We start from the raw sequence: 15,095 nt of genomic DNA on the forward strand, positions 1-15,095 counted from the left end.
TCCTCACATTATCCCGTAACTGTCTTTTTTGGCAGAAAGCCAAAAAACGGGGGTGTTTTTGCCCTCCCCAGCCCCAAGGAGCACTCTGCAGGCCTCCCAAACCCTCTGCGCTCCCTGTTTTTGGGAAAAACGGGCCCATTTTTTGTAAAAATGGGATGTGCGGGGTGGGGCTTCAGGAGGCCAAAAATGGCTGTATTTGGTGTATAAGACGCACCAACATTACCACCCTCTTTTTGGGGGGGAAAGTTCGACTTATACTCCGAAAAGTATGGTATTTGTTGAAACTCTGTACAACTATAAGAGTAGAGCTGCCATGCAACTTAATTATATTGTCTTTGCTTCAGAAAATGCATCCTTTATCTTTATAAATAAATAGTTATAGCACAGTAAATAGCATGAACCATAAACAAGATATTAATCTTAGAGGATTTTGTACAATTGAGATTAATTAGTTTGACACTCATAGATAATATTAACAGCTGAAAAACTTAAAAGACTATCATTGATGTATATATAGTATACCTAGTAAACATCGTTATTCCAGATCTTGAAATGAAGCACATTTCAGGATTAAGAAATTGATACTCTGTCAGGATATCTTGACACAGCACTAATTTAGCCTGATTTATTAGCCATAAAGGAAACAGCATTTGAATTTTTATATATATATAGAAAGTATGGAAAAGAACTTGAGAAATTTCATTATGAGTCAGTAGGGAAGAATTTTGAAATAAAATGGCATAGCATTTCCCTTCATTTATCCATTTATCTTTCTTCATTCCTTAATTATTTGTAGCACAAATTTCAGTGCACCTAGACAAAATTGTCAAAGCATACTTCTCAACTTATTCTGAATGAAAACATTTTTTCATTTTTTTCTTTAGCTTTTTTTTAAAAATAAATTGGGATCAGTCCGTGCCAGTTGGAGCACACGCGGCCATGAGAGGAAAGAGGCTGGCTGAGCTGTACCCAGATGCTTCCTGGCTCCCCTTGTCCCAGAAGCATCAACCTTGCACTCTCCCCTCTCTGCTAGCAGCTGCCCCCTTCTCCCTCTCCCTCCTCGCTGCCAGGCGATCCCGTGTGAAGAAAGGGGTGGCCGCTAGCAGAGAAGGGAGAGTGCGAACGAGGTTGGTGCTTCTGGGATGAGGGAAGCCGGGAAGCATCTGGGTCCGGCTCAACCAGCCTCTTTTCCTCTCACAGCCACGTGTGCTCCAACCGGCACGGACTGATCTGCAAGAAGGTTTGATTCACAGCAATCCTGTAGCTTCCAGGTGATCCCGTGTTCCCTGCCGCTGCCAAGCTCGGTTGCAGAGGCTGGTGTGTGCCAAACGGCATTGGTACTGGGCTTGGCAGAGGCCGAAAAGAGGGAGTCAGGGAGGGCCGGAGACCTACCAGGAGCGCGAGCTCTGGCCAAACTTCCTGGAGTGGCTCCAGTACAGAGGCTGGTGGCGCCATGGTGGTAGCCACATGGTTCAGATACCAAAAAGGAAGTAGAAAGGCCAAACAGCACAGGCGCAGAGAAAGGGGGCAAGAAAGGTTCCCTGCTCCTGCTCCACTCCCCTTGGGTGCCATCACAGCACGAAGCAGCTCTAGCAAGGTTGGGTGAGTGGCCACGTGGTGAGACGAGCCACCCGGCAAGCAGAGACTGGGAGGGACGAGGCTTCAGCCGATTGAGCAAACAGTTAATAACCGATTCTAATGAACCAGCTGAATCCCATCACTGCAGCTGGCCCTCCCCCACCAACCCTCTGGCCCAGGAGCACATGGCTGCACCGCCAGCATTACCCCTCTGCCAGCTGGCCGCAACTGCTCCCCCACCCACCTGCCAGCCTGGGAACATGTGCCTGCGCCACTGGCATCACCCTTCCACCAGCCGGCCTTCCCCCGCCTATCCGTGCCCTTTAGCCTTACCTTTGCGGGCAGATGTGATGCAGTGAGCAGAAATGTGCAGAAGTATGGTTCAAATGAACAGAAGTGGAAGATAAGGCTGACCGCTGGAGGAGGGGCAATGTGGGCGGCACAACCTTGTGATCAGCAAGGCACCTCCTCCCCAGGCCCCTGTCATCTGGGAAAAGCCAGCAATGTGAGGAGTGGCTGGGAGGAGAGGGACAAAGGGCAGAGCGAGGGGTGGGGCTGAATCCCACCAGTCTGTGGGCTGGATACATTGCATCGGCAGGCCATAGTTTGAGGACTCCTGCCTTAAGTAATGAAATATTTCTTTATGCTTAGATGGGATATTTGCCCCATTAATATTCCATGTTATAAACTTAATCTCCATCCTTGGATAAAATAGTTAAGTTCCTGGATGGTTATCTCAGTAACATCTTCTTCTTCAGTAAAAAAACTTTTTGAGGTTGATCTACTTCTACTTGCTTGTCTGTATCCATTTCTTCAGCTGGGTCCAAAATTAGTTTATATTTGTTCAAGAAGTCCTTCGGTTTTTCTATAGAATTCAGTCTGAATATTTGCTATTGATAAGTGAATATCATTCCTTCAAGTTTATCCCAGGAGAAGGGAATTTTTACCTTCTTCAGGATATCAGTAAGGAAGAAATAAGCTTTCCTTTTTCTCAAAATTCTGACAGGAATTTCCTTCAAAACAATTATATCCCTGTTTTCCATTCTTAGTTTAGATTTAAAGTGGCAATCCAAACCATGATCTCTCTTTATTCTTCTTACAAAATGGCCTGAGACATCCCTTGGTAATTTTATTGTAGTAGCAAATCTGGAATTTATTCTATAAATTTTGTCTATTTCAAAGTCAAGGGTCTTTTTCCCAATTGATTAACCTGGCCAAGGCTTTAATCATTCTTGATCTAATATCGTCTCCAGACAATTAAGGAATTTCTCAAAATCTTAATTGAAGATGCATAAACTGTAATTCCAAAAGAGCCCTTTCATCCAAATCAGCTTCATACTGGACATCTTTCTTCTCCAATTTATGCTCCATCAGATCCACTCTATCCTTCACCTGTTAATATCTCCAGTCAAGTGTTGTATCTCCTCGCAAAGTGCCTTTGAAAGTGTATCAAGTTTTGATTCTTGTTCACATTGTCTGAATTAGTTCATGTGTTTTAGCTGTATATTCATCTTAGATCTAAGATCATTCTAAGATCATTCAAGATCTTAGAGATTCTGCATCTTCTGATGTTCTTTAGCCTTCTCAATTTAATAAGAGCTGTTGATTAGCACTGCTTAAGTATTATTTTTATGTGTATCCATTTAATTTCAAGTGATCTAGCCAAAACTTAATTAGCATGCTAATCTGAATGTCAATGGATTACTCAAATACTAACTGAAGTAAAGATATATTATGTCTATACAATTCCCACACTCAATTATGGAAGTTACCAAATCAAAATATGAGATAGTAGATATTTTTAGATAGGCATATCACCTGGCAAGATTTGTTCCAAAAATTCATATTGTCTCAGGAATTTTTAATGTGCTTATAAATCAGTCTTTTTATGATCTACTTCTACAGTCTTCACAGGTTTTGATGTCAAGTTGAATAGACTATGTTGCTGTATCATTCTCTTCCCACTTTTTGAATGTAAGGGGGAAAAAACTCTGAGTCTCCTCCATTAATTAGGTACCTACTAGGTTCTCCATATTTTCTCAAAGATAATACTTAACAGTTTGACAATAATATTAGCTATTTTTTAGTACTGTAGGATGCAATTCCTCTGTCTCTGGAAATCTAAACTCTGAATAAACTCCTTACATTCAGAAAGGGATGTTTTCTAACAATGATCTCTTGTACTACTCTCTGACATAATCAGTATATTATATTCTTTAATGCTTAAACAAGCATATTATGGTTTATGATAAATGGCTTGTTTTTGTTCTATCTTAAATTTCTCCACATTCCCCTCCTTATATGGTCTTAACTTCAGTAGTTTAGCTGTATTGCTGCAATCTTTGCTTAACGCTAATCTTTGTTCCTATTGAACAGGCTACAGATTATCTCATTAAATAATGACATAATAAAAATAGGAGGAAGGTGGGTATATTTGCTACCCTTAGTTATTTGTAAAAAATAATATGGTACAAATAAATAGAAAATAAATGACAGACAGACAGACAGACAGACAGACACACACACACACACACACACACACACAGACTTAAAATCGTGGGGCGTTTGCTTTTTGTTTTGTTTTTTCAATTTGTCAGCATTTTGCTATTTTTATTGACCAACTAGTATTCTTTTCACTACTTTTTTAGATATTCCAGAAGAAGCTTTTTGTTGTTGTTCTTAGCATCTTTCATCAAACTCAGCCTATTTTGAGCATTTGTATTATGACACCAACTCTATGATTCCAAGCTACTTCTGTCCTTCCATTCACCCATTTTTTTTGTTTTTAATCTTCATTAACTTTTTTGGTATAGCTATACTGGGATGTTGTATTCTTCCCTGCTTTTCCAAACTGGAATTACATTTAAGTATAACGAATCAAAAGCACAGGCATGCTGCTTGGAGCAGTACACATAAAAAATGTCTAAATTGACATAATAAATTAAGACAACATTCAGAATTAGCAGGGTATCTTTAAAAAGTAATTAAAACTTAGGGTACATTGCAGAACCATAATGTCACTGGCAAGATTGCCAATTCTGGGCACATTTTATGAAAGACATTGGTAAAGTGTCTCAAAGAACAGAAGCCAGGAAACTTGAGGGGGTTGGAAATTAAGTACTATGAGGTTCTACAGAAAGAGCTGGATATATTTATCATGGAGAAGAAAACTTAAAAGGGGTAAGAAAACAAATATGACATAACTAAAAATCAGGGCAGAATTGAATTTCTTCAAAGACTAAAATTAGATCTATGCTATAGATATGCAAATTTTGGTTAAATATTAGAAGAATATTCTGATATTCTTCCAAACAATTGATGATCTAGAAATCATAGTAAATAATATTTGGGTAAATTTTCATCTAACATTTACATATTGTTTTTACTCAATTTGGCAGGCATCAATACAACAGACTTCAATAATACAATACAACAAAAATCCTACTTGAATTTATGAAATCTAATATCATTTATATAATGGTAATAACTCATGTAAAATGACACAAATTATATATTTGGTATTATGTGTTTAAATGATGTAAAATTTTATACATACATTACGGTATATAATTTGCATAATGACATCACTACGATGATGTATTTTACAATTTAATGGATAACAGGAAGTAAATGATAAAGACACCCACTCCTGAACTCACCATTAAATCAAAGTTTCAATGCACCTGCACAATTCAGAAAAGCATGGATTTTGAATAAAAAATTATTCTGATTCATACAAATTTTATATCATAGATATTTTAAAAGTATATCAAGTAACTTAGTATAAAAGTATAAAAAATTCTATCTGGATGAATTTTTGCCTCAGTTCTTAAATGAAAGTCTTCCAAACTTCAAAAGATGTCACATATTAAATTTGCTTTTAAACATCATATTGAACTTCTGGATCTGATAAATTTGAAATTCGAAGTAAATATATTTAGGGAGGGAACTTCAGAACCAACATTTTAAAGAATGTAACTCTTGTGTCAGTTTTATTAATTTTCCAGATGGGTCCAACATTGAATGATACCATACCATCTTGATATATTTAAAAAATATAAAATATATTTTATAATATACGTGCAACAGATAATGAAGAGTTACTTTTTGGTTACTACACATGTACAATTAAACACACATTAACAGAAACTCTTTTCTGAAGTTATCTTTTATATTGGTCTCAGCAGAGTTCTCCTGTATAAACAATGATAACACCTACCTGTTCTTCAGGTGGAATCCCTGTCTTCTCTCGTATTGATTGGATACTATGCAGAAACTACAATGGGTGAAACAATGGAAAGCTATATTAATGCAGAGGAACTTGTGTCAAAATGAGAAGCTACAGAAGCATGTATTTGTTATCTTTGTCCTTTCCTTACCACACATCTGTATATTTATTCAAATTTCAACAGCAATTCTTTACCCGTCTACTCTTGATGCATTATTTGACATTCCAAAATCCCAATGAATCATTTCAAGCTATGTTGCATATAACCCAAAACTTCTGTAATAAGATTGTGAAATGGTTTTAAATGGCTTAAAAAATGGCTTTATCACAGAGTAAATCACTGTCCCTAAAAGACGGTGTGTAATTTGTCTGAAACGAACAAGAAATGCAATTGATGTATACTGGACAATATGAAATATTGGTAACTACTGAAAGTTAATAGTAGCCTCAATCCCATCTCGGTTGACTGACTCGGGGACTCTGCTTACAGCTTTGATAAAAGAAATAAGGCAACATGACTGGCTTATAATCTCATACATGCTGGAATCTAAAAATATCCAAATTATTCAAGAGAGTGGAATGCAATAGTGAAGACCATTCAAGGAACAAGAAGTAGTCCCCTTGTGTGACAACAGAATAGGGTGCTTGATTCTACCTCTGCTGTTGCTTCATTCTGCTTGCAGACAGTTTCCATGCCTCCTAATTTCCAGTGTCCATCCTCACTCACAAATACAGAGGATAAGCAGATATTGTTGTGGGTTAGATTTCCCTATAGGTGTTTTTAAAAAGATAAAAAATACATAGTAAGACTGGGAATAGTTAAATATAAAACCCTTGTTAGTACTAATTGGATATCCTGAGACAACAAAGGACAGCAGTCAAAACCACAGAGGAACTTTATATCCCACCAGAGAACTAGAAAAAAGGGTGTGTTATGTCAGGCCAAGTTTATACTAATCAGTTTATTACGGACACACATCTGGACAAAAATTAAAGGGGAACCTTTGTTGTCTGCAATTTAACTAAACTTGAAAAGGAATGCACCTCCATCAGCAAGCCTTTAAGTCCATTTCATCATCCCTATTTAAAATGCCCACTTTGATATTCCCTCCTTATATAAACACTACCCTAAATTCTTGTTCACCTGTCTCCCAACCTCTAGCCTAGGTGAACATTACCCTGCCCTGCCCTGCAACCTGTAATCATTGTCAAAGCAATAGTGAAAATGTTTGATTGTAATAATGCTGACTTCCAGCAACCCAACTAACAATGGCTTTTTAATTGAAATAGAATGCTTGACAATAAGATGGCTCCCTCTCCTGCAATACTATAACTGCTTATTCTTTCAAAGATCAAATATAATGAAAATATGATAGTGACAATTAATTTTCTATTATTTGGATAAGATTGAAAGGATTTTTCTTATTCTGGAAATTATGACAGTTTAGGGAGTAGAACGGTATTTGAGTATCATTTTTGAACTCTCCTATTGGTTAGTTTGGGAGATAAATGATTGGCTCATGAGTTTTCTTTGTCTCTTCTCAGCATTCTGATGCTAACAAAAGTGATGATCAAAGGATGGATCCAGAACAGAGACTGGAAACCAAATGATAACATGCCCTACATCAGGCCTATGAAAAATGCACATATATAAAAATGTGGCATAATGTGATTTATTTTTCATTAGGTGACACAAAATTATGTTAAAAAACAAGAAAACTAAAGCAGTAAAAAGAAACATGTGACATTTGATAGATATAGTAAATATAGTGTAATTAAAGTAACAAACTAATAAAGCCAATCTCCATATGTCTCTCTTTATTTTGATTGGAAAGTGCTTAACTGTCACACTCACCCTATCATGAAGAAACACAAGAGCCTGTAAAACATCATAGATTCCAGCACATATCTCTGAAGAAGAGAGAGCCTCCAGGACCTTTTCCAGTGGTTGCACATGCTCTGTAACCAGGTGAATTCCATCTACTTCCACAGTACACGAAAGGAAGCGCAGAAGGCAAGGATGGCGTAACGTTTTCAGGTGCTTTCAAAATGCAAACAAAACAACCACTCAGTATGACATACATATAAACACTACCCTCAGTATGACATACATATTACCATATGCACACATTTCATATCCAATAGTGAAAAGGGAAAAAAGACAAATATTATACACTTCCTTGTCTATAGCATGATTTCCATATGGTTACTAAGCAAATTGACTATTTCATTAGAATATTTGGACAAAATTAATTCTAGTTTGCTCTCTAGTAGTCAGAATTTCCACCTATATATTTGTTTCAAATTCTAGCTTCATACATAAAATGAGACAGAAAATCCTGGCACTCCAAAAGCCTAATTTTAAATAACATCAAATAGGTGATGTACATGTAGGCTATCAACATTTTTCAATAAGTCTATAATGTTTTTGAAGGAAAACTCACAAACAATTCTATGGAAGTTTCAGTCTCCAGTGGCAAATACTCTATACAATATGGAAAATGTCTGCAAGCATCATTCACTATGATCCAAAAAATATAAATCAAAACCTTTAGGATTCCCCAAAGAATCCTGATATTTGATATGTATAATAATTTTAGCTCAGTTTTCTTAAAAGTAATTCCATATGCTTATTCCATATACTTAAAAAAATCTAAGAATACTTAAAATTTTCCCAACTACATTAAAGAACATATTATAAGAATTAACACCCTGTGATCAGATCATGCATTTCTTTTTTAAAAAGAGATTAAAATAAAGTAAAGTAGAACAGGCACTAATAAAATTGCAATTGACAGAGCTTCTTTGAGCTCACCTGACCAGAAGGTATTTAAAATAATTTTGAAGACGGCAGACAATGCGAATTGGAGAATAATGTCACCTTCCCTTACTATAGATATGTAAAATTGATGATGTCACCTAGTAATGAGGTAACAAGTTACCTAATAAAACATATTTAAGCAAACAACCAAGCTCAGAGAGCACCAAGAACTGCACATATGAAAAGTATTTTGAGACTGAAATGTCCAAATACTGAAACATTCCATTCAAATCCATTTTATTTCATGGACATCTTTTTGTTGGAAACTGAAACTAAATGCCAGAAACTGGCAAAAAATGTCCACAATTGCAGTAACATGACTGTAGGATGCTGCAAGTAGCCATAAATGTGAGCCATTAGCCAAATGCCCAAAATGCAATCCCATGACCTTGGGGGGTGGGGTGAGGGGGGGTTAAAATTTTGACATCAGGTGATGGGTACCTGATTGGGGGGGGGGGGTGTCAACCAATCCAGAACAGTTACAAATCAGCAATATTTTATCATTCACAATGATTCATAAACAAAAGTCAAGTCCTCAGATACTAACTCTGCCCTATTTTAAGCATTAATTTATGGCATAACAACAGCACCAATAGCATAATGAACTTGCCTCTCATTTAGTGTAAGCTTTCATCCCAGACAATGTTTCATTGTGCAAATGACAAACCAATCAATCTTAATGCAAAATACAGTCAGGTCCAGAAATATTGGGACATCGACACAATTCTAACATCTTTGGCTCTATACACCACCACAATGGAGTTGGAATGAAACAAACACAATGTGCATTAACTGCAGACTGTCAGCTTTAATTTGAGGGTATGTACATCCAACTCAGGTGAACGGTGTAGGATTTACAGCAGTTTGTATATGTACCTCTCACTTGTTAAGGGACCAAAAGTAATGGGACAATTGGCTTCTCAGCTGTTCCATGGCCAGGTGTGTGATATTCCCTCATTACCCCAATTACAATGTGCAGATAAAAGGCCCAGAGTTCATTTCAAGTGTGCTATTTGCATTTGGAATCTGTTGCTGTCAACTCTCAAGATGAGATCCAAAGAGCTGTCACTATCAGTGAAGCAAGCCATCATTAGGCTGAAGAAACAAAACAAACCCATCAGAGAGATAGCAAGAACATTAGGCGTGGCCAAAACAACTGTTTGAAACATTCTCAAAAAGAAGGAATGCACCGGTGAGCTCAGCAACACCAAAAGACCCAGGAGACCACAGAAAACAAGTGTGGTGGATGACCGAAGAATTCTTTCCCTGGTGAAGAAAACACCCTTCACAACAGTTGGCCAGATCAAGAACACTCTCCAGGAGGTAGGTGTATGTGTGTCGAAGTCAACAATCAAGAGAAGACTTCACCAGAGTGAATACAGAGGGTTCACCACAAGATGTAAACCATTGGTGAGCCTCAAAAACAGGAAGGCCAGATTAGAGTTTGCCAAGCAACGTCTAACAAAGCCTTCACAGTTCTGGAACAAGATCCTATGGACAGATGAGACCAAGATCAACTTGTACCAGAGTGATGGGAAGAGAAGAGTATGGAGAAGGAAAGGAATTGCTCATGATCCTAAGCATACCACCTCATCAGTGAAGCATGGTGGTGGTAGTGTCATGGCGTGGGCATGTATGGCTGCCAATGGAACTGGTTCTCTTGTATTTATTGATGATGTGACTGCTGACAAAAGCAGCAGGATGAATTCTGAAGTGTTTCGGGCAATATTATCTGCTCACATTCAGCCAAATGCTGCAGAACTCATTGGACGGCGCTTCACAGTGCAGATGGACAATGACCCAAAGCATACTGCAAAAGCAACCAAAGAGTTTTTGAAGGGACAGAAATGGGATGTTATGCAATGGCCAAGTCAATCACCTGACCTGAATCCCATTGAGTATGCATTTCACTTGCTGAAGACAAAACTGAAGGGAAAATGCCCCAAGAACAAGCAGGAACTGAAGACAGTTGCAGTAGAGGCCTGGCAGAGCATCACCAGGGATGAAACCCAGCGTCTGGTGATGTTCAGACATCACAGACTTCAGGCTGTGATTGACTGCAAAGGATTTGCAACCAAGTATTAAGAAGGGAAAGTTTGATTTATGATTACTATTCTGTCCCATTACTTTTGGTCCCTTAACAAGTGGGAGGCACATATGCAAACTGCTGTAAATCCTACACCGTTCACCTGAGTTGGATGTACATACCCTCAAATTAAAGCTGACAGTCTGCAGTTAATGCACATTGTGTTTGTTTCATTCCAACTCCATTGTGGTGGTGTACAGAGCCAAAGATGTTAGAATTGTGTCGATGTCCCAATATTTCTGGACCTGACTGTATATGGTAATTATCTGAACTGAGAATGGCAGTAGGAAAAAAGCAGCCTATAGAAACACTTCAGCTCTTAGGGATATGCTATTAGTGATTTCAACAAAGCAATTCTGAGTCAAATGATTAGAAATACCTTTTTTTAAAAAAAAAACTAGTCTGAATTTATTCACAAATTTCTCATGCAGTTATAAAGCTTTCTAATTATACCTCACACAATTAAGTCATTAGTGCAAGAAGATCTGTGTCACTGTCAGCAACTATTCTGTAAAATGGCCAGTTTCTACAAATATTTATCAGTGTCTGAGGCACTTATATTTATATGTCTAACCATTATTATGTTCTTCCCGTGCCTAGTCTTGAATGTAAATAGAACATAAAATACTAAGCATATAATTGCTAATTTCTTGTGAAAATATAGTCAGTTTTTTGTAAAACATGGTTTATATTTTAATGTTTCTACAAACCCAACAGATATATTCAATAAATTATAACAGAGCAACAATGATCAAGTATGATATGTGAATCCAACCATAATCCTGTCAGAATAATACTCTATGGGGTATACTCTATACATACCATGGTATACATCAGTAATCACTAGGAATTAAGCTCAACTTTACTTTTCGTACTGCCATTTCAAAGGCCATGCGTCTTTTCCACATAAATTGCCCTTGAAATTTCTACTAAAAAGAAATTTCATAAATTTCTATGCAAATAGTAATAATATAATAAATATTTCAATACCTTGGCAGCTCTGTTAACATTGTCTTCATTTTCTCTGTTGTAAACAAACACTGACGCAAGTTTGTCATGCTGCAATATTGCTGAATAAATATTGACTCCAGAAGGTAGTGTAAATGAAGGTTCATCCACTGCATCACGCTTTAAAGCACTGTTCTCTGATCCCATTACCTAACTCAAGGTGTCTTGGAATATATTTTATAGTAGAAGCTTTAAAGAGAAATGGTTTCATACAAATTGGTCCCAATTAGTGCAAAATTCCTTACATTCAGCAGCATTCATAACAAATTGTGATTATGCGATAATGCAAATCTTACAATTACACACTTAGTGTGAATCATTTGTATAATCCAGAAACCTATGTGTTAGTATTTACATGATGCACATGTTGTTTGCAATTCTGGAAAGCAATTCTGGAAACAAAGAAGTAATCTTGTACAAAATATGAAAAAAGTTAGGTCAGTTTGTATGTGCTACTGAATCTCTAAATGAACAGAAGCTGACACAGCCTCTAAATGGTACAAATTTAAATACAAGAGATCTAAAACACACTTTCAAATCAACTATGAAGTATTACAAGAAAAAAAGATCAAGGTTTGGAAATGGTCTTCACAGTAATCAGATTTGAATATTGTTGAAAATCCATGGGGAACTCATATATACAGGTAGTCCTCGACTTGCGACCACAATTGAGCCCAGAATTTATGTTGCTAAGTGAGAAATTTGTTAAGGGAGTTTTGCCCTATTTGAGGACCTTCCTTGCCACATTTGTAGTATGAACCATTGCAGTTGTTGAATTAGTCACACAGCTGTTAAGTGAATCTGGCTTCCCTATTGACTTTGCTTGTCAGAAGTTCGCAAAATGAGCCTGGGACACTGTGACTGTCATAAACATGAACCAATTGTCAAGCATCTAAATGTAAATCATGTGACCATAGGGATGCTTCAATTGTCATGTGAAAAATGGTCATATGTCACTTTTTTCAGTGCTGTTGTAACTTTGAAGAGTTATTAAATGAACTTTGGAAGCTGAGGACTACCTGTACAGTATATGCAAAAAGACCAAAGAATATTTTTTGAGCTCTGCAAAGTATGCAAAGAGGCAAATACAAACACCCTTAAGTCTCTTTAAGAAATTTTATTTCAGCCAGAAGTACTGAGTTTCCAAGATTTTGCATCTGTCCTATAAATTGTTTTCTTATTTTGAATTGGTAAGCAACTGCACATAAATAGTAGGTATGCATTCAAATTTGCAAAAAGATCTATTTAAATTTGTACAATATAAAGACTGTCAGCTTCTTTTCATCTAGAGATTCATGAAATATACCATTTGCTTAGGGATACCTTAACTGATTAAAGTGAAGGAAGAAAATCAACAGAAACAGAAACTTTTAATTATTCATTTTTCCACATACATACATACATACATACATACATACATATTGGTGGTTGCTTATTTTTTGTTATTTACATTTTGATAAAATTGTTTTGCTTTTCTTTCCTCCCTAGTCATAGGCTTATACAATGAAAAAGGCACAGTCTTAGTATTCCAGAAATTGCTAAAGAACATTTTCTGTACTTAAATTAGTCAATAAGAATTTGTTACCAAAAAGATAAATACAAGTTTCCCTTGCACTGAGCAACTTAAATTCCTCTTTGGCCATGGATTTTTATTTTAATTTATATCTCTTATTATTTTTAGAAATACTATTGTCCCCACAACAATGCCCCAGTGAGGTGGGTTGGGCTGAAAGAGTGACTGGCCCAAGGCCACCCAGCAAAGCAGGCTTTTTTTCATATCTAAAGTGGCACCTGAACTCATGGTCTCTGGCTTTCTGGGCTGGTGCCTTAACCATTAAATCAAACTGGCTCTCAATTTTAATTGGGTTTGTTGACTATTTATTTAACTGTCTTTCTGTATCCATTTAGAGATAATGGTGGAAAACACAAAGCACAAATTGAAGTGATAAACAGTAAATGCAATGCATTTAAATCACAGAAAATTGAAAGTTTGGAGACTCATAGAACAAAATTAGTTTGACCACCACTGACTCCTTTTTTAAAAAGTGAAGCAACACGTTTACCAGAAATACCAAAGCAGATTCATCATTCCTATTTATTTTTTTAATGTACATGCCCCTCATTTCCATTGTGTGGCTCTAGGTGACTTACAGCTGTTAACTCTGGGTATTTCATTCTGCTTCCTGGCTCAGCTATGTCACTATGATCCATTCACTGGATCATTCACTCACAGAGAAATATACAAGTTCTGGTCACCTATCTAAAAAGTTGTATAACGTGGCATGCCCCACTGTGAGTAGTAAGGAACAGATGTTCTAGGCAGAAAAAAATGTTTCAAACAGAAACACACAGAAGAGGGCCAGAAGATCGTGAAATAAAGCAATATTAAGTCTATAACTCAATGTCAGATCATCAGACCTACTCTTATATTTCAGAGACAGACGAGCAGAAAAGAGAAACTGACTGACTTATCCAATTGAACTCTACTCTCTGTAAATGTGCCGGTTAATATTTAAAATGTCACAGGACTCTCCACCTTTCTGGAATAAAATTCTATGACGATAAAACAAGGCACTAATAATGCTCCGACGTTGGGCGGCTCTCTTCCTTTGCTGAACTGCGCCTCAGCGCTGATGACAGGCAGTCTGCTTACTGCATGGTAAGCAAATCGCCAGGACCGGGACCAGAGCTCTCCTGGAAAGACACCGAACCCCAATAGTTAATCCTTTCTCGGCAGCGTCGAGCTGAGCAATTACCCCCGGCCCGGTACCGGGAAATCAAGCGCCCCTCCCCCGCCCCAGAACTGCCCGGGCTGTCACCGCCGGTTGGCTGGCGCCCTCTCACCTGCCACCCCGCCGAGGGGGAAGGAAAGAACCGAGCTGCCCTCACCGCCCCACTTCCTCAACAGCCACTTCCACAACAAGCGCTGAGGGAAGGGGAAGGTAAATTTCCGGCTTACGCAGACCATAGAATCACACCGGAGGATCCACTGACGCCCACAAGATCGTCCCTTTCTCCGCACAGTGGTCGGTGACGCCATATTGAATGAGGGCAGTAGAGTCTGGCAAGGAGCGCTTAGTCGACGGAGCAGGATCGCGGTAGCTTGTTAAGCTCAGGGGCGTAAAATGTCGATTAATAAAGAATTAATAAAAAATGTCTATTAGGAAGCTAGGGAAAACGCTGGTATGTCCATATTGCAACTCTTGCCACAGTTAATTTCTAATAATATTTTGCCTTTGCATGGTGTGTAGGGGACCGTCGTTTTATGATGGAAGAAGCTTCCTGGAATGAAATGGCGTTGTCCCCGAAGGCACTTTTCACGCGGCTGCACTAGAGCACTGTTCTTCGATGTAAAAGCAGAAAAGTGCGCCAGC

The 15,095-nt window shown here is 37.7% G+C and overlaps 1 protein-coding gene across 3 annotated transcripts in view; it reads right to left on the reverse strand.

Annotated features, from left to right (window-relative positions):
• SCYL3 (SCY1 like pseudokinase 3) overlaps positions 1-14,673 on the reverse strand; it is a 33,141-nt gene extending 18,468 nt beyond the window's left edge. Inside the window, exons 1-5 of one of the 3 annotated variants that reach the window (XM_070940893.1) lie at positions 14,566-14,673; positions 11,704-11,910; positions 7,662-7,847; positions 6,462-6,575; positions 5,798-5,854 (exon numbers count right to left, since the gene is read on the reverse strand). In XM_070940893.1, the coding sequence (XP_070796994.1) occupies positions 5,798-5,854; positions 6,462-6,575; positions 7,662-7,847; positions 11,704-11,868 (522 nt within the window). In that variant the 5' untranslated portion in view covers positions 11,869-11,910; positions 14,566-14,673. Of the gene's footprint in view, positions 1-5,797; positions 5,855-6,461; positions 6,576-7,661; positions 7,848-11,703; positions 11,911-13,872; positions 13,923-14,257; positions 14,279-14,565 lie in introns of those variants that run through there. The other 2 variants (XM_070940895.1, XM_070940894.1) reach the window with 2 other exon arrangements.
• Between the last annotated feature and the right edge of the window lie 422 nt (positions 14,674-15,095).

The sequence above is a fragment of the Pituophis catenifer genome, unplaced genomic scaffold, assembly GCF_029215685.1.
Source record: "Pituophis catenifer annectens isolate HBS135680 unplaced genomic scaffold, rPitCat1.0.hap2 SCAF_3, whole genome shotgun sequence".
In the NCBI taxonomy this organism is placed as follows: domain Eukaryota; kingdom Metazoa; phylum Chordata; class Lepidosauria; order Squamata; family Colubridae; genus Pituophis; species Pituophis catenifer.